Consider the following 18,462-nt stretch of genomic DNA (forward strand, 5'->3'; position numbering starts at 1 on the left):
GGTTGGCTACACACGGTGCAAAAAAGTTCAACATCAATACATACATCCTGCGCACATAAAAGTTTAGTCAAGAAACAAGGTTACGCAATGTTACGTTATAAACTTTAGTGTGCCTGCCAACAGTGAGTTTTTTGGCATGCTTTTTAAGTCGTTTTGGCCCACTGTCGCTGACTGTGAAGTCCAATGCCTTCCCCGCACCTTCAATTTGCACGGTGGGCTACGTACGGCGCCGCAGAAATTCGACACAACAGCACACGTCCACTCTGAGCATCACGCAGCGCGACCTGAAAACATGCCGCAGAGCAGCGCGCGCCGTCGCCGTGCCGAAGCCGCCCGGCTCGCCGACCCTCACCTGGAAGGGCTCGTCAAAGGGGCCCACGTCGAACGCCCCGAAGCGCCAACCCTCGTCGTTCACGTCTCCCCGGGCGGCACTCGTCCACACGGCGGCGGCACCGTCGGCACCGTCGCCCGCAACGAAGGCACCGCGGACGAGGGCCCGCGCCGCCAGGCCCGCGCGGGGACCGCCGCTCACGCGGTACACGAGCTCCACGCACGCACGCCGGCCCGCCGCCATGGACGGGCCCAACAGGCGCGACGCCGGAGCCTCCGGCGGCACGGACTTGCCCACCGACATGACGCCGTCTATGGGGGGCGGGGGGGGGGAGGCACACGCACCGAGAGAGCTTGCGGGAGGAGACGTCAGGCAGCCACCCGTCCCAGGTGGGTTTTTTTTTTTTCGAGGATTGAACTCCCATTTTGAAGGAGCTGTCCTGGCAAAAATCTATGAAGTTTTCCCAGAACGTTCAAAATCCCGGTTTTTGTCAGTTGCGTAATGATACGCCGCGCTCACGACGATTCACGTACATGCCGTCTCCACTCTTCATAGCTCATCGGATTCCTCCAGCGTACATATTCTGATTCTGTAATTGTGAGATGATATGTCCTGGTGTTTTTTGTGCCTCAGAAGTGGCACGCTCAGTGGAGCTGTCAGATAATTAAAAAGTAAAGTCAGTGTACCCCTCTGTCAAGAGAGAAAAAATGGCAGTGCCTGAATCTGCACTCCTCAATCGGCAGCCCTGAGTCAGCGGTGGAAATTGCACATTCTCATGGCAGGGGCGAACCTCTGATGACCTCCACAAACGGCATGCTCATTCCATAGGCTAGACAGGGTTAATGGGCAACGCCAATCTCTGGCCAAGAGTTTGAATTTCTATTCTTCCGATGGCGAATTGAGGCACCTAACCACGGTGCCAGTGGGCTGGACAGCGAGCCCTGGCAGTCTGAGGCATATGCAGGCGAGGACTGGGCCACCAAATTTCTGGGCATTTGGCTAGAAAGCAACGAGACCTGTTCTTATGCATGGTGGTCGCCCAGTAGCTTAACGAGAGTGGGGGCATGGGGGGGGGGCCTTCCCCCCCCCCCCTGGTGGCCAAAGCTACGAGTTAGGCCCCTCTTGACAACCAACATGAGATACGGTGTCAACAACAGTGTAAAAGAACAAAATAACGTATTTAGAGCGTGGTTTACATTAACATTTTAGCAGAATGCTTTATTTACGGTCCACATTTTGTTTTAATTTAATTAGAGCAGGCTTGGGGCCCCATCTGACCGATTGCTGCACCCACTGAGCCGATAATATAGTTACGTAGGTAAAATAACAATAACATTAACATTAATAAAAGTAATGATAAAATAAATAAAATCACGACGTTTCGGAGACAACACAAGTCTCCGTCATCAGGTGGGACCGTCACAGCTAGATTTACTGTATCATACTCTTAGGGAAAAAACCTAAGAGTATGAATCCTTGTAGTCACGAAAGCTTCAAATCAACGACAATATAGTTACTACGTCACTGTTGCCGCCCTACTAGATATGTCCAGGTTCAACCCTGGCGAGATGCGCATGAATTGACCGTATTTGGTAAGCGGCGTGTACGCTTTTATTCCCGGAAGTTTTGTGTGAGAATAATGTGGGCTTACAAAATGTCTATACGCACGTACTAACTAAACTAAACTTTTAATTCGACCGGGTAAGGCGCACTAAGCTATATACAGTCGCTCTTGTTCAGAATGGACCTGGGACCAAATGATGGGCTCAACGAAGCGGCTTATCTTCGTCTGGAAATGTATAGTAACCAGAGGTCGCAACCGGGTACCCGATACCCGTACCCTACCCGATACCCGGCTACCCGTACCCGGCCGGGTATGGGTACCCGTTTGCGACCCTGGTGCGGCTGGGTACGGGTACGGGTAAACCGTGAGTCACTGGTGAGTAACTGTTTGTCACTCATTTCCCAACGTCTTGTCTCTTCTCACAATTCAAGTTCCTAGAATCAACCCACCCACGCCTGCAACATGGCTTCATCCCAGAGGTCGCAATCAGGTACCCGATACCTGTACCCTACCCGTAACTGGCCGGGTACGGGTAGGGTACGGGTACGGCCGGGTACGGGTACGGCTACCCGTTTGCGACCCTTGTGCGGCCGGGTACGGGTACGGGTAAGAAATCAAAACACGTTTGCGACCTCTGATATAACAGCCACACACTCTCAACACGTGTTTCTAAATGTGGAGGGGAAAAACCGGCGGACCCAGAGAATGTTATTTTAAGCAATTCAACTAAACAGCCTTTGCAGATGCTGTTGGGTGTGTGTGTATGTATGAACATGTGTGTAAACATCGCCACTGGGGAGACAAAGGCGGCCGGGCGTGGTGCTGGCCACCCACCCCCTCGTGTGCCGTTCCGGACGTCATAGGTGCTCGCTAACAGCACTTGCCCCTACAGTCTGTTAAGGCTATACGGGGGATCTTTGTATTTGTATTAACATGTGCGCGTCCTTTCGTGTAAGCGTGTGCGCGTGTCTAAACGAGTCATTGCAGAGTTGTGCCGGCACACACAAGCAGAGGCAATCGCATGCAGTCACACACAGAAACAGATGTCCATACGGCCCCGCAGACTTGCTGCAGCACGTGCTGTTAAGTAGGCATCTAAATCAGCTGAGCATGGCACAGAACACAGTGGTATGGCGAACACGTATGGGGCCGTCCATAAATGACGTCACGCGATTTTGGAAGATTTTTGACCCCCCTCCCTCGTCACATGGCGTCACACACACCTACACACACACCTACACACACACCTACATACACACACCTACACACACACCTACATACACACACCTACATACATACACACACACCTACATACACACACCTACACACCTACATACACACACCTACACACACACCTACATACACACACCTACACACACACCTACATACACACACCTACACGCACACCTACATACACACACCTACACACCTACATACACACACCTACACACACACCTACATACACACACCTACACGCACACCTACATACACACACCTACACACACACACACCAACACACACACACCTCTACATACACACACCTACACACACACCTACACACACACACACCGACATACACACACCGACATACACACACCTCCAGACACACACCTACATACACACACCTACACACACACACACCAACACACACCCCTCTACATACACACACCTACACACACACCTACATATACACACCTACATACACACACCTACATACACCACAATGCACAGTACCACCCACACAACCACTTAAACGCACAAGATAGCCAAAGATGAGCCTTCATTTCCTCTCCTGGTGGTTGAATGTAATTACTCGAGCTGACTTCAGAGTTTACTAAGTGTCAATCTAGATTTGAATCTAAGTGTGTTGCGCTCTACGCTTCCCTACCTTTCGGTGATTGCATCTCCATAATCTGTACAGTCATAACACACTCGCCTTCAGGAGGCCTTCTAAAGAATATATTAAATTTTCTTGGTTCTTTCGGTAAAGTCACGTAGAAGGGAAATAATAAAATAACAAAAATAAAACATCATAAAATAATTCTCACGACGTTTCGGCCACAACGCAAGCAGCCGTCCTCAGGTGAAGACCAGCTCTCCCCGACAGACCTGGTCTTCACCTGAGGACGGCTGCTTGCGTTGTGGCCGAAACGTCGTGAGAATTATTTTATTATTTTTTATTTTTATTATTTTATTATTTCCCTTCTACGTGACTTTACCGAAAGAACCAAGAAGATGAATCCCTGCAGTCACGAAAGCTTTAAATCGAAATATATTACATTATTATTATTATTTAAAACCCGTGTTCAAGTATCTGCTTTAGAGCAAATATAATACATCTCATTACAAATACTGGATAATAATTGTCGTTTATCCAGTAAAGGGGCCGTCCATAATGACGTCACGCGATTTTGGACGATTTTTGACCCCCCCCCCTCTTCGTCACACGGCGTCACAAAAAGTCAGACCCCCCCCCTCAAATATGACGTCACAAAGATCTTCCGCCCCCCAGTTTTTTTTCATAAAACATGCTTCAAATCGCTTTAAACTATTGTCATTGTAGTGCGTATTTAATGTGGCGCTGCACTGTGATGTTGTAGGAGAAAACATTTATTAAAAAGTCAATTTAATTAAGTTGAACGTGTTGTCTATATTTATTTAAAGTTGCGCATTTTGATGTGACGTCACATTTCTCAACCCCCCCCCCCCCCCCTGTTACACATCGTCACAAATGTCTGACTCCCCCCCCCCCCCAGGTGTGTGACGTCATTTATGGACGGCCCCAAGTCTTTATCCGATTCTGAAGATGCATGAATACTCAGTAACGAATTGGACAAAGGGGCCATGAATGACGATGCAGGGCTCTCTGCGGCCTCGTTTGCAAGTGGGAATGGACCTGAGACTGGCAAGAAAGCCGCGCTTACAAAGGAGGAGGAGGAGGTACACTTCAATATTCATACAGATCCAGAAACATGCTTTGTGTGCTGCCCTCTGTTGGCCACCTGGGATCTCTACAGGAAGGGGCATTGGGCATTTAATTCATACGATGTCCGTCAATGCGTGATCCACCAACGCCGCTTTTTTGTTAAAGTGCCGGTCTTTGCACGCATGTGCCACCACGCCCATCAACATTAAAAACAATTTGAACCGTAACAAAATAATTAATTACCAGCGCTTTGTCAATCCAATGCATGAAGGGCACCCCATGCCGTGTTGGTCACGTGGGTTCCGTGTTGGTCTGGTGGTCACGTGGGGCTGTTGAAGGGGGCTCCTCGGAACGTTTCAAATATCCCTCGCCGCTGATGTGAGCCGTAGCTGGGAATTGAACTCAGGGCACCGGGCTGAGGGTGCGGGGTATCATCGCCTGCACTTCTGCTCAAGGCCCCTCCGCCCCCATTGCTGAGGGACTACTTTTTATTGTTTTTATTGCTTTGATTAATTTTTATTTTTAAAATTCTTTTTTTACGTGATTTTACCGAAAGAACCAAGAATAGGACTACTCCGTGTTAGCTTGGTATGGTGTGGGACTGTTTTGTTTTTGCTGCCTTGCTCAATCTTGATCAATCAGACTTATATAATGAATGAATATATGTATTATTTAGTGACTTGCCTACCGTGTTCTCTAGTGTGCACTCCTGTCGTTTTGTGTTTGTATTGTTTGCTGTTGTAACTCGATGAACTGTCCTTACTGGAGCTTCATAGCTCATCGGATTCCTCCTGCAAGTCTAAATAAAATATCCTGACAATGAAAAGGACATAAATGTAATTCCCTGTCAAGCGAGCATTCTTTGTCTTGTTCCCACTGGCGAGCGAGAGGTGAATTTACTTAATCACTACGTGTCAGAATAATAACAGCGTCTTAATTGACATACTCGTGCAGCGTTCAGAGTGGCGGCTGAATTTGACCGCTTTGGCAAATGCGCTTGGAGATGTGTCGAATGTTTAGTAATCGTGTCGAAAATGTATAACGGAAGACCACGGAATTCTCTGGCGCCGTTCTCTCCAAAAATAAACGCTATATCATTCGTTTCCACTGGGCCATTCTGCACCAACGCAACACTGAGTGCGGCATTAAATCAATTCCACTTACGTACCACGTGTGCATCCAAGTCGCAGCAAGGCCAGTGTGTGATGCACGTGGTACGGCATATAGGAAGAGGCATGCCCACGACAACACGAGAAGGCCACAGGTTATAATTGAGAAAGCCTTGGGCTAGTGCCGGTGGTGCACAAGTCACAATTATTTACCGTAGAAAGCCTCTGTGAGTCACAATACTTTTTGCACGAGGGTCCTGCGTTGGGGAAGTTTTTGCCAAATCCCATGAATGAGTGTTCAACATGTGGGAGGAAACTGGAAAACCCTGATGAAACCCATACATACTCGGGAATAACACTCAACACTGCCATCTCCTGGCCACCTTGCAGCTGCACGCATACACCACCTGGCGAGCCCTGGTGAGTTACTGACCAACCCGACCATGTTATTGCAAGCAGCCGTCCTCAGGTGAAGACCAGGTCTGTTGGAAAGACAGCGTCTGTTCTTCACCTGAGGACGGCTGCTTGCGTTGTGGCCGAAACGTCGTGAGAATTGTATTTTATTGTTTTATTTTTATTATTTATTATTTCCCTTCTACGTGACTTTACCGAAAGAACCAAGAAGATGAATCCCTGCAGTCACGAAAGCTTTAAATCGAAATTTAACCCGACCATGCTTAATTTATCTTTGTGTCTGTTTCACTTGGTCGGTCGAAACGCCAAACATTCATTGATGGAATCGGCCAAGGATCCCAATGCAAGGATCCCTTCTCACAAAATTCTTGAGACTCATGTGAGGTCGCTGCCCCAGGAGCTGAAATAAAACGAATCCGCTGCCAGTCGACTCACCGCGCCAAACCCACTGGAACTCCCCGGATCTGTCGTTTGTGAACCCGCAGGTGCCGCGCTTGAAGTGGCAGGACGGGGATTCCCTCCCGAAGCGAGTTCCGTCGTCTGCCGGCCGCGTCCCGGTGCCGGCCTGCCTGCCCCTGTGCCGTCTCCTGGCAGCAGCGCCCGCCGCCGCGGGGTGCCCGGTCCTCCCGCGCCGGCCGCCTCCCGGGGCGCTTCTCTCAACCGCGAGGCCGCCCCCATCCGTGCCGGAGCCGGGCTCTCGGTCCGGCCCCGCCATGCCGAGGTGAGCGTGGCCGGATCCCGCGTCCGCACGGAGCCGCTCGACGGGCCCTCGGTTCAGCAGTAGACGAGGCCGCCACGTGACGCTGGAACTGCTGCTGCTGCGTCGACGAGGGCCCGGCCCGGCCGCATCTGTCAACGGGGGGTGAGGGGGGTTGAAACAAGAGACGGATATAGAAAGTGGATTTAGAAACCTGATCGAGGTTTGGGAGGTAGGGTGGTCTTGAAATTTCAGGGTTTTTTTTTGTTTTATAGGGCCATACATTAATAGTGATGAATGTACATTCTGGAGAAAAAAAATATTATATTAATATTTGGGGTCTCAAGGGGAGAGGGGAAGGTGGGGGAGGGGCGGTCGGGGGTGATTGCTACCATCCCCCTTCCCGTAGGTCCCGACAATTCGATGAAAAGCCACACAGCAACATCGCCCCCGACTGGCAAAATACATCTCAACTCTTTGCTTTCCCACCTGATGACGGACGCTTGTGTTGCGCCCGAAATGTCGTGATTTGTTTTATTTTATACCTACGTGACTTTACCGAAAGAACCAAAGAGTATGGATTCCTGCAGTCACGAAAGCTTCAAATCGAGATTAAAATATATCGATTAATTACGAAGGTGATCGTAAGTGGCTTTTTGCGAGTTCTGCATACATTTACTGACACTTTAAACACGCACCGTGGACTTATAGATGCTTAATGAGAAGCGGGAATTTCGTGTCTAATTTATTTAAACAAATCTGAGTCCACTGAGATTCACGGGATTGAATTACCCCTTGTATTATGTTGGTATGTTGAACTTTATTTTGCACCGTACGAACCCAACCGTGCTAATCGGAGGTGCGGGGGAAGGACAACAAACTAAACCCAATAAACATATTACAGATACTCAAATGATGGACTTTGCATTGCACTATAAACTCTGTGACCTGAGTTTGATTTCTGGCCATGGCAAACCATCAGTGGTGAATGTTTTCCAAACTAAGGCTGTGCTCACCCCCACTTCACCAAACTGCATTGACCAATGTGGTGAAGTATGACCGACACAGCGTAGAGAAGGCTTCATCAGCAGTGGATTGACAAAGGGCTGTCGATTATTGATGTACAACTCTTCTGAAGAATCTTCCACCACCAACATAGACGATGCTACTCAATGGTACGCGAGGGCATTGGTCCGCTTACAATTGTTTTAGGCTTTTAGTATCAAACGCTTTAAAAAGTACCCGTAAAATTTAGTTATGAACGTATTATATGGTATTTAATTTCAGGTGCATTAAGAAAACCCTCTGGATGCAAAACGTTGTCGGCCAACACTTGAAAATAAGCTCATCAACGCGGTCCTCCAATTTTGGGAGGGCCAAATAAATGTACATTTTTCAGTTTACATTTTTTTATAGACTTTAATATCTTTATAGCTAATTTCATCTCTATAGTCCTTCTAGAACATCGTCAGAATTCGCATCACTCTGTAACTCACAACTGCCTAGAAATGTCAAGATATTTCAAGATCTAATGAAGCTGATAATGATGATGATGAATATGGTGAAGTATTGTCAGGCTGGACTTCCACGGTTTTGCCAATAAAGTTCCTGACAAGTTGAATCAAGATGTCGCATGTGATTGCGATCAATTTTCTAAAAAAACGCAGGATTCGAGCGACAACGCAGCTGTTTTTGAAACTAACATCGTCGGGTCTCTAACATCCACCTCACAGAAGGAAATGAACTCTGGCTAATTTACCACTAGAACGACTGACAGCTTTAAGAATAAAGCCGGAAACGCACAACATTGACCGAGGAGTGAATGCATTGACCATCACTAATCGGCCAACAGTGGCCCGTGCCGGTCACCTCAATTCAATTCACGCGCAGCGCACACGCGAATGAGTCGCTCGCTTGACGTTGGAGCATCGTTACAAGACGTACTCACGTGACACACAGAAGCAGCAGCAACAGCAGCAATAGCCCAGCAACAGGAGCAGGGGGGTGCTCATGATGCCACGTGTCGAGCTGCCCTCCTGCTGCCCTCCTGCTGCCCCCCACACGGCTCCGACCTAGGTTCACCTCCTGCTGCTACTGCTGCGCGAAGCTCCTAACAACACGCACACGCAGCCTCGGGGCTAACGCAGTGGCCCCGCTTGAGAGAAAGAGAGACACCGCCTTGCTGAAGCAGCAGTAATTCAAACAGCCACTTCTCCCGCACTCTCGGGCGCAACGCCGTTCTGTTTGCGATGCCTCCTCTTTGCAGCTGCTGAACGTTAAAGTCCAGTGGGGCTCCTCGTGCCAAGCCTCCGGTGCGGGAAGCGACGCTGGAGGTACGAATGGAGTGGAATTCAAACAGAGTGCATAGCTCTCTCTCTCTCGGTGAGTCTCACACTCTGTGTGTGTGTCTCTGCAAGTCAGCTGGTTCTTGAAAATGAAGCTGCAGAGACGGGGGTCCCTCCCCACCCCCCTCGCCCCCACCCCCTCACCCCCCTCGCCCCGCCTTTTCAGCAAAAATCCCACAGCCCCCTCCCCTCCCACCTCCACTTGCCTCCGGCGCGGGCTAAGTCAGAGATGGCAAACACCAAAGAGAATTCGTGAAATAAAACTCAGCACGTGCTTCGATGAACGCCGTGGTTTTAAAATGGGGGGGCGGGACCAAAGTATACAATAGGTCGACGTTTCGGGGAAATGGCCCCTTCTTCATAGCAGGCTGCCAATGCAGTATCCCCAGATAAGTTGGTGGGGGGGGGTCTAGCACAGGGACAGGGGGGGGGCAAGCTCAGGAACAGGAGGAGGGGGTCTAGCACAGGAACAGGGGGGGGGGGCAAGCACAGGGACAGGGGGGGGCAAGCTCAGGAACAGGGGGGGGGTCTAGCACAGGAACAGGGGGGGGGCAAGCACAGGGACAGAGGGGGGGGGTTAGCACAAGGACAGAGGGGGGGGGGGGCAAGCTCAGGAACAGGGAGGGGGGTCTAGCACAGGAACAGGGGGGGGGGGTTAGCACAGGAACAGGGGGGGGGTTAGCACAGGAACAGGGGGGGGTCTAGCACAGGGACAGGGGGGGGGTTAGCACAGGAACAGGGGGGGGGGGGTTAGCACAGGAACAGGGGGGGGGGTTAGCACAGGAACAGGGGGGGGGGTTAGCACAGGAACAGGGGGGGGGGGGGTTAGCACAGGAACAGGGGGGGGGGGCAAGGGGGACACTGCCACCTTGTACCTGGCGTGAGTTTGCCTGGCTGACCACGTCTCTGCGAAGTGAAACAAACGAGTCGCGCAGTGGAGGCAGGGCTCAGGCCCGCAGGGATTCAGTGGGCGGTGTGGGACAGAGGCTAGGAAGTGGGTCGATTGCTGTAGGGACTGCGAGGCCTCGGGGGGGAGGAGGAGGAGGAGGGGGGGGGGGAAGCAAACACAGAGCCAGCCACACCCGTTTTGACGTGCGAATTATTAATGGTATGGAGTGTGTGTGGCACTGGCAGCATTATGATTTTTATTTTATTTATATTTTTTATTTTACTTTTATTATTTTACATTTTTTACCTACGTGACTTTACCGAAAAAAACTAAGAATATGAATAAGCATTATGCCTGTAAATCCAGCAGTATGGCAGTGTTTGTGGTTGGTGTATCGCACGGACACGAAATCGTCATGGGCACCAGACAGTCCTCTGGGTGCAAGGTTGATGATGGCAATAACAAAAGCCAGAGGGTTGAACAACTGTTTGTGCATTGTTCTGAGCGGGTTGCAAAAAATAATCATTTCCTCCAGGTCCATCCACGCACGCCTGGGACAAGACAAAGATCACGTGGAATGTGCCCGATCTCATCAGATCTCAGAAGCCAAGCTGGGTTGAGCCTTGATGGTGCTTGGTCGTGCAGCCACGATGCATAACAGATGTCATAGACTGTGATTGTGCATGGCCCAGAGCAGAGGGCCATGCAGAACAAAATGCATTGTTGCACCGTACTTCTATGCTCCCCCCACCTGAATCAATCCGCACTGCCCAGTATGCTGCGATAGGGGTCAAATCACCCATCACGGCCCACACAAAGTGGGGAGGCCGTGATCCAGCACATGCACATGGACTGTACATATAATTTCACGAGTAAAATACAAAAATACTCACTCAAAGATCGCGAGCACCAACTCAACTCCCTCTTTAAAAACAAGAATGAGTCTCGAGACTGCTTGGTAAATTAATGGATTAATTTTATAATTACCACCGTCATTTATATGCAAAGTAGGCGGCTTGGTGAAGACAGACCCAATTCTCCCAGTGGCACGATGTAAATTAAATCTTGGACGTGGACCAGTGAGGCCTGCAACAAAGGGCCGAGTGCATTAATGCATTAATCATGTAGCAACTCACCCCCCCACCCCCCACACACATCCCCCATACAATCTTATTTTTCTATTCTCTTACATTTGACCTATGACCTCTGCATGCAATGTGGCTCCTGCAAGAGCTAAACGAGCATTTGCAGCTCCGTCAGGGGGGCTCCCTGCTTCTCCTCTAGGATGTGTTCCCCACTCGATAGAGCTCCCCGTCGGGACGAGGTGTTACGCGTTACGGTCGAGGGGAGGAGGAGGGGCTGCCTTAGCCTTGAGCGAGCACCCTTTGATGCAAGTATGAGTGCCACACAGAAATCAATGCCAAACCGGTGATTATAATCAAGACAACTTGAACGACTCCTATCTGGGAGCTGTGCACTACAAAAAGTCACCTCTGATGAGCACGGTCGGCTCGGTACGGTGCAAAAGAAGTTCAACATACGTACACGCAAGTCAGGTGTGATTCTCATTTAAATTGCATCGAGTCTGAGAGCCGTGCTCTGCCTAAACGTTGCAGCAGCATGAAAGTGCCTCCTAGATCTGCATACCTCTTTCTCCCATCCTGTGCATTATTCCAATTGTGCTATCAGCTTCACGTCTTGAGATGAAGACATTTATACTGGTAGGAACCTCCTGGTTACACCAGCCCACAGGGGATTATTGTGTCCGTCCGTCCGCCGTGCATCCAAAAATGGGAGGGGTGGGGCTGGGTGGAGAGGGGAGGGTGGGGAGGGGCTGGGTGGGGAGGGTGGGGAGAAGCTGGGTGAGGAGGGGAGGGTGGGGAGGGGCTGGGTGGGGAGGGTGGGGCTAGGTGGGGGGTGGGAGGGGTGGGGCTGGGTGGGGAGGGGCTGATCACCCCGTGGTGCCCTTATACAACTCAACGTTTAACCTACTCACGCCGGCTTGTGCCCTCCCTCACAGTCGGGCATATTTGCGGAATACACCACGCCGCCGTAGACCCTGGCCATTGACCGAGCAACCCAACGTTCCTACCAGCTCGCTCCGCAGGAATGTGTTGTAGTGAGCAGCGTCTCTCCCTATCCATAATAAAGGTTGTTGGGTTAGATCGCGTAAAAATGTGTCGACGCAGCCAATTAGTAAGGTTTGTCACGTAAACAAAACGTGCCAATTCGTTACTAGTTCAGCACACCGGTGGGTTGAAGAGTTACACCTGAGGATCCCGTTTTAATTAATGCGACTGTCCAGATTTGAACCCAGAATTTGTGCAGTGCTGATTCAGTAGTCTGACCCTTAAGCCATCCGGCTACCGCAGAAAATATGTTTTTTGAGGATTGGATTACATTAAGCGCATCAGAGATATGTCGATAAAACACCCCTGGACCAAACAGTGAAATTCAAATAGTGTTCAAAATATAATGCATATTGTGCATGCTGTAATTTATCGCAGTCGTATTTGTAAACGACTTTGCTTGCGGCGTTGGCATTAATAGAATTCAAATCCCACACGACTGTGATTGATCTATTGTGTTGCTTACTCGACGTACTAAGTAGGTATTATTATTTTTCTTCAATGCAAAGCTGTAGTCAATTTGAAGGCGACTTAATCACAGCTGTAATCACGATGCCGTTCGCATGGAATATCAAGCAAAGAAATGGCCCCCTTTAGACACACTGATTGTATTGACAAATGGCTTAAGTGCTAAACAAACACGGGTAAGAAACCGCACTTCCATCACCCAACAAAACACGACTCCAACTCTCCAAGCCCTTGCAGAAAATGCAAGCACCACTTTCAATCTGCCGCTGAAAGGGGCAGCACTTTAAATCTCAAACCGAACGCGCGGGCGGTCATTCCCTAAAAAAAAATAACCTCCCGTGCCCACTTGTAAACGAAGTGATGAGCGCCAACCACACAGATCCAACGATCAAGCTCGTGGTTGAATCTTAACTGTTTAAGACAAGGCTGGGTGCCTTATACACGCAGTTTGGTGATGTCACGTGACATGCAAGGCGTGGATGCAAAGCATGATGGGAGGACAGACCCTACGGTGACAGTCACACCTTTAGCCGCATAGAAATCACTATCTGCGCGAATCATTCGTCTTGTTTCTTTCCGTCCCGCGCTCACTTTTCTGTCCGACGAGTTACTCATCATGCACATCGCCGTTTAGGATTGGTTTAACGATCAGCCGCGTCTGACTCATCGGGTCTGAAGTTATCGTTTCCACTCGGCCACGTTTGGTAATTAATCACGTGGCACGGTGACGAATGAGCCATATCTGAGTACACTTTGATCTCACGGATGCTTAGATGGATCACGTGTGTTGTTGGCGCAATGAGAGCGTATGCATATCACGTGGAAATGCAATAATAGAATTTGTATTCATGAATAGTGTAAATGTGATTGCATATCATGATCATGATTAAGAATGGGCATTAGGTTGTCAATGGGGTTGCATAAAATTGTGGGGGTATGTAATGTATAGATTGGGAAAGGGTTGGTGAACAGGGGACCACATTGCATAAAATAAAATAAATATCAGGTTCAGGATGAAGGGAAAATTCAGTTGTAAGCAGAGGAGAGGGATAACCCATCAAGGTTGCACTTCAACAGTTCAACGCAGTGTCCAGCACTTTAGCAATCACTGCATTATTTTACATTTGAAATCAATCGAAAGTCAAATGCCCCCCTGCTCAAAGCGGCCATGGGGCAGCGTTCATCTCCATTAGCGGCTGTGAGTCCGTGGTGGATACTTCACGTGGTATTGCTGGTGGATATATTTTCCTATCGCACAATCACGATTGATACATTTTGATTTGTTTTTGTTTAACGTCATATATATTTTACAATGATAAGGCACATTATTCCCATTATGAATTCAATCTGCATGGCATTGACTTTCAATTCGACGCTTTTAGCCACCAGTTCCAATTACAGCGTGTGATAAGTACGGAGACAAATCCGAAAAGATGGAAAAACACTGCGGGTGAGTGCAGTGGGGAAGGTGGGGGTGGGGTAGGTAATACCACCTACTAAAGCAAAAAAAAAATTGATCAAAATATCATCAGCTGATGCCAACGCGGAGAACCAGGCAGATTGGATTGGCGCGCACAAAAAGGGGTTAATGTTTATTTGCTGTGTGTGTCCCGCAGTGGGCCGGCCCAGCGTGCACGGTGCGCGACGCAGCGCGTGGGGCTGCATGTGAAATCAATCGATACTCGGCGTCCATCCCATCCCAGCCCAGCGGCAGGCGAGCGGCGTGCACGCAGCAGGCAGCAGGCAAGGCGGGCAGGCTCAGGGCGAAGTGCCGTCGCTGGTGGAGTTGGGGAGAGAGCGAGTGGCGCAGGGATGCAGCTCTGAGTTGCACCGCAGCCGCCTCCCACCACCACTACCACCACCATCACCTTCCTGCTCCTGCTCCTACTCGTGCTGCGTGAGCCCGCGCGTATTTGACCGGCACACCGGCCGGCCTGCCAGGGACCAAGAGGGGGGCTACAGGAACCAGGGGGAGCTCCGGTGGAGACTCCTCTGGTCCAGAGGAACGACGACGACTTGAAGCGGTGGTGTCAATCCTGAGATCGAGAGAGTTTCCCGAGACAGGGAGTCAAAGCTTCACCCGAGCGCCTAGAGACCCTGCGAAGCACGGAGTCACAAACTGCACTTGTCCAACGGTAAGCAGAGTCTGTCTGCTCTTGATGTACGGCCGTCCTTTAGCCGCATACAGTGCAGCGCAGTGGGGTCGCGACAATATTCTGCAGTGGAGCTCGGGGATACTTAGCGAGAGCAGAATGGAACTTTATCGCAGACGAACGCAGCCGAGCCCTGCGCCGTATTGCAGCATTATCGTGCTGCATTGTAAATGTGATGGGTGACGACAACTTGTATTTTAAGTTAGTGTGTTTTTTTTTAAATCTGGTTCTAGAGCTAAACAAGCATTGTGAAATAAGATGTATGTGTGTGTGTGTGTTAAATCTCCATGTAACTTGCGCATTATTTTGTGCATGACCATGTCTTACACGGAATGCTTCTCGTTTCTACAAAAGCCACACAATGTGGCCACACAATGCCGGGATCTGCAGCACAATGCATTTTATGATGAATGGATGAGTGCCAGTATTGATTTTTTTTGCAAACAAGTGCAGACACACGCGTCTACACACACACACAATGCACACACACAGCACCACATTTAACCTCTCAGCAGGGGGGTCAGGGCTAAAGAACAGAGATTAAAAAAAATACAAGATTAATCGAGGTTGGGAGTGGCATTAGGAGAGTTGATTTTTTTTCAGACAATAGGCTTGCTCAGCACAAGAGATCGCACAATAGATTTTAAATAAAATACCGATGACCGATTTGGTAATGGAATGGGCCATCCAAGCATGCCCATTGTTTGAAATTAAACAAGCTTGGTTATTTTGGTGAGATGAAATATTAGAGAGAACAGATGGATTTAAAGGCATAAAACTTAATTTAATCTGGTACATATGCATATATTTTACGAGGTAGGCCGGATTAAATGTTTTTTGAAGGAAAATTCATTGAAGGACCATCATTTCCAGAGTATGCAAAAATGTGCAAATAACCAATTACATTTTCGCTTGAATTTCAAACTTGCCACGTTAATATAATGTTAACAATCCGTGCATTCACAATGTATAACAAATTAACGGGGTGTTTTTTGGGGGGAGTTTGCAATTATAATTTGTTGTTAACGGTTTCGATAAAAAAAACACATTCTTGTAAAACAGCGGCGTTCATTAGCGGACACAAACAATGAATAAGTGCGACGCAAATATTCACATGTCGATGTGAGACAAAGGCAAATGGTGTATCAGCACGTGGTTCGCGAAACCAGCGATGTGCGTTTGTGACCGTGCTACTTTGGACACCGCCGGTGGTGGGGAGGGGGTGGGGAGCCGATGCCAAAACCATCTCCTGGTGCTGCCCGCCCGGGGCTTGGCTCAATGTCTGCACCGCAAAAAATAAAGAACCCTCTGCGTGCAAAAATAAAAAAAAATGCTCGCAAGCCTCGCGTTAACCATCCGCTGCGCACCCTGGCGTCTTCCCGCCCGCCGTCAGCGTTCGCGAATTAGCAGACGGACCCTCGGACTCGGGACGCGACATCTTCCGTGGCGAGTCGCGCGCGGTTGTTAGCAGTGTGGGGTGGGGTAGGAGCTTGCGACGGCGGCAGTTTGGCTCCCAACGGCGGAGTGCGATTCGCCTCGACCTCGCCCCGTATCGCTAAGCCGGGCGCGTGTTTTGCTGCGACGGTGCAACGGCGTTCAGCTTTGTCGCATGGGGGTGCCTGCGTGCGTGCGTGCGTGGGTGCGTGCGTGGGTGCGTGCGTGCGTGCGTGCGTGCGTGGGTGCGTGCGTGCGTGCGTGGGTGCGTGCGTGCGTGCGTGCGTGGGTGCGTGCGTGCGTGCGTGGGTGCGTGCGTGGGTGCGTGCGTGCGTGCGTGCGTGCGTGGGTGCTTGCGTGCGTGGGTGCGTGCGTGCGTGCGTGCGTGGGTGCGTGCGTGGGTGCGTGCGTGCGTGCGTGCGTGCGTGGGTGCGTGCGTGGGTGCTTGCGTGCGTGGGTGCGTGGGTGCGTGCGTGCGTGCGTGCGTGCGTGGGTGCGTGCGTGCGTGCGTGCGTGGGTGCGTGCGTGGGTGCTTGCGTGCGTGGGTGCGTGCGTGCGTGCGTGCGTGGGTGCGTGCGTGGGTGCGTGCGTGCGTGCGTGGGTGCGTGCGTGGGTGCTTGCGTGCGTGGGTGCGTGCGTGCGTGCGTGCGTGGGTGCGTGCGTGGGTGCGTGCGTGCGTGCGTGCGTGGGTGCGTGCGTGGGTGCGTGCGTGCGTGCGTGGGTGCGTGCGTTGCGTGGGTGCGTGCGTGGTGCGTGCCGTGGTGCGTGCGTGCGTGGTGCGGGCTATTCGCGTTAAGGTAGGCAATGGACACGTATCGCTCGCGAGCGGTCAACAAAGTTTTGAGATCGACGCATTAAGATTATTAACTGATGGGCGGGGATGATTTTTTTTTTTTTAATACAGCTATGTTGAATGTTAAGACATTTAGTTTGTGTAACGATCAGCACAAACGGTGTCAATGCGTCAGCTCGAACGCCGTAGCGTTACGTCAGAGGCGAGTAATATCCATGCCAGGCTTGAGCCAACCCTTGACCAATAATGATGAAGTATGGTCAAAAAATCCCCATGACCTAAAGGGCTGGGGAGGGGTTTTCATGCAGCAGTTGTTTGACAAAGGGCTGCACGTAATTATGTAATTACTGCCATCACTACATAAACAGGGTGCGATTACATAATGAACGTAGCATTATTTTGGAGCGATTCCGTTTCAAAGCATCACATGTCAAAAAGTTTGACCTCCGTTCAAATGCCAAACAAAAGGAGGGGTTATTTTAAAACATATATTTTTTTTTAAACCCAACATACTCATCTGACTTCTTATCCACAATGCACGCATACTCGTAGACAAACGGCGCATTCAATTTCCAACCACGCAGGGTCCCCGTATTCGCTCACTCTACCAAACAGCCGCGCGTTTTCTCCCTATTGCGCGTGGTCCCTTCTGGGAGTGGTGGCTGCGGCGATGGCGTTCGGTGGCTCTGCAGTGGGAAAACGGGAGGCAAGAGAACGTGGTTGGAAGGCCCCCCAGTGCCCCCCCCCCCGCCCCCTTAATCTCCCTCCGCCACCCCCCCCCCTTCAGCAGTTCACTAACCAGCCCCCCCCCCCCATGACTGCAATGCCCATCGATAACATCTTAGGTCGTGACGCTATTTCGCGAATTCTCTCCCAAAAAAAACTCCCCACCAGAGCAGAAATTTACACCGAGCTTAGTTAAAAGTGGTTATACGGTTGGGCCAGAGGTTGTCCCTGTTTGTGCGACTGCGGTTTTTTTTACGCTGAACCCGCGCTCGTTACATAAACGTGTGTACTCGCGTAGCCCCGGTGAGTCATCGCTGTGAGTTAATTCGGTGCACCATGAAATGCACTTCTTCTACCGTGCACTATATGCGCAATCTGCAGAGGTGTGGACTCGAGTCATGTGACTTGGACTCGAGTCAGACTCGAGTCATGAATTTGATGACTTCAGACTCGACTTGGACTTGCATAACAATGACTTTGTCCC

At 50.3% G+C, this 18,462-nt stretch overlaps 2 protein-coding genes across 3 annotated transcripts in view; one reads left to right on the plus strand and one right to left on the minus strand.

Moving 5' to 3' along the window:
- The window catches only part of MAMDC2 (MAM domain containing 2), a 41,600-nt gene extending 32,151 nt beyond the window's left edge, over window positions 1-9,449 (minus strand). The window contains exons 1-3 of the mRNA XM_061553797.1: window positions 8,990-9,449; window positions 6,780-7,193; window positions 353-642 (exon numbers count right to left, since the gene is read on the minus strand). Of these exons, the coding sequence (XP_061409781.1) occupies window positions 353-642; window positions 6,780-7,193; window positions 8,990-9,053 (768 nt within the window). The 5' untranslated portion in view covers window positions 9,054-9,449. The remainder of the gene's footprint in view (window positions 1-352; window positions 643-6,779; window positions 7,194-8,989) is intronic.
- Window positions 9,450-14,495: 5,046 nt separating this feature from the next.
- Window positions 14,496-18,462, plus strand: part of LOC133343865 (synaptic vesicle glycoprotein 2C-like) — a 64,320-nt gene continuing 60,353 nt past the window's right edge. The window contains exon 1 of one of the 2 annotated variants that reach the window (XM_061553799.1): window positions 14,496-15,007. The gene's annotated coding sequence lies outside the window, so the exon portion shown is untranslated. The remainder of the gene's footprint in view (window positions 15,008-18,462) is intronic. The other variant, XM_061553798.1, reaches the window with a different exon arrangement.

Source organism: Lethenteron reissneri, chromosome 18 (genome assembly GCF_015708825.2).
Source record: "Lethenteron reissneri isolate LAM-NWPU_2019-01 chromosome 18, ASM1570882v1, whole genome shotgun sequence".
Classification (NCBI taxonomy): Eukaryota; Metazoa; Chordata; class Hyperoartia; order Petromyzontiformes; family Petromyzontidae; genus Lethenteron; species Lethenteron reissneri.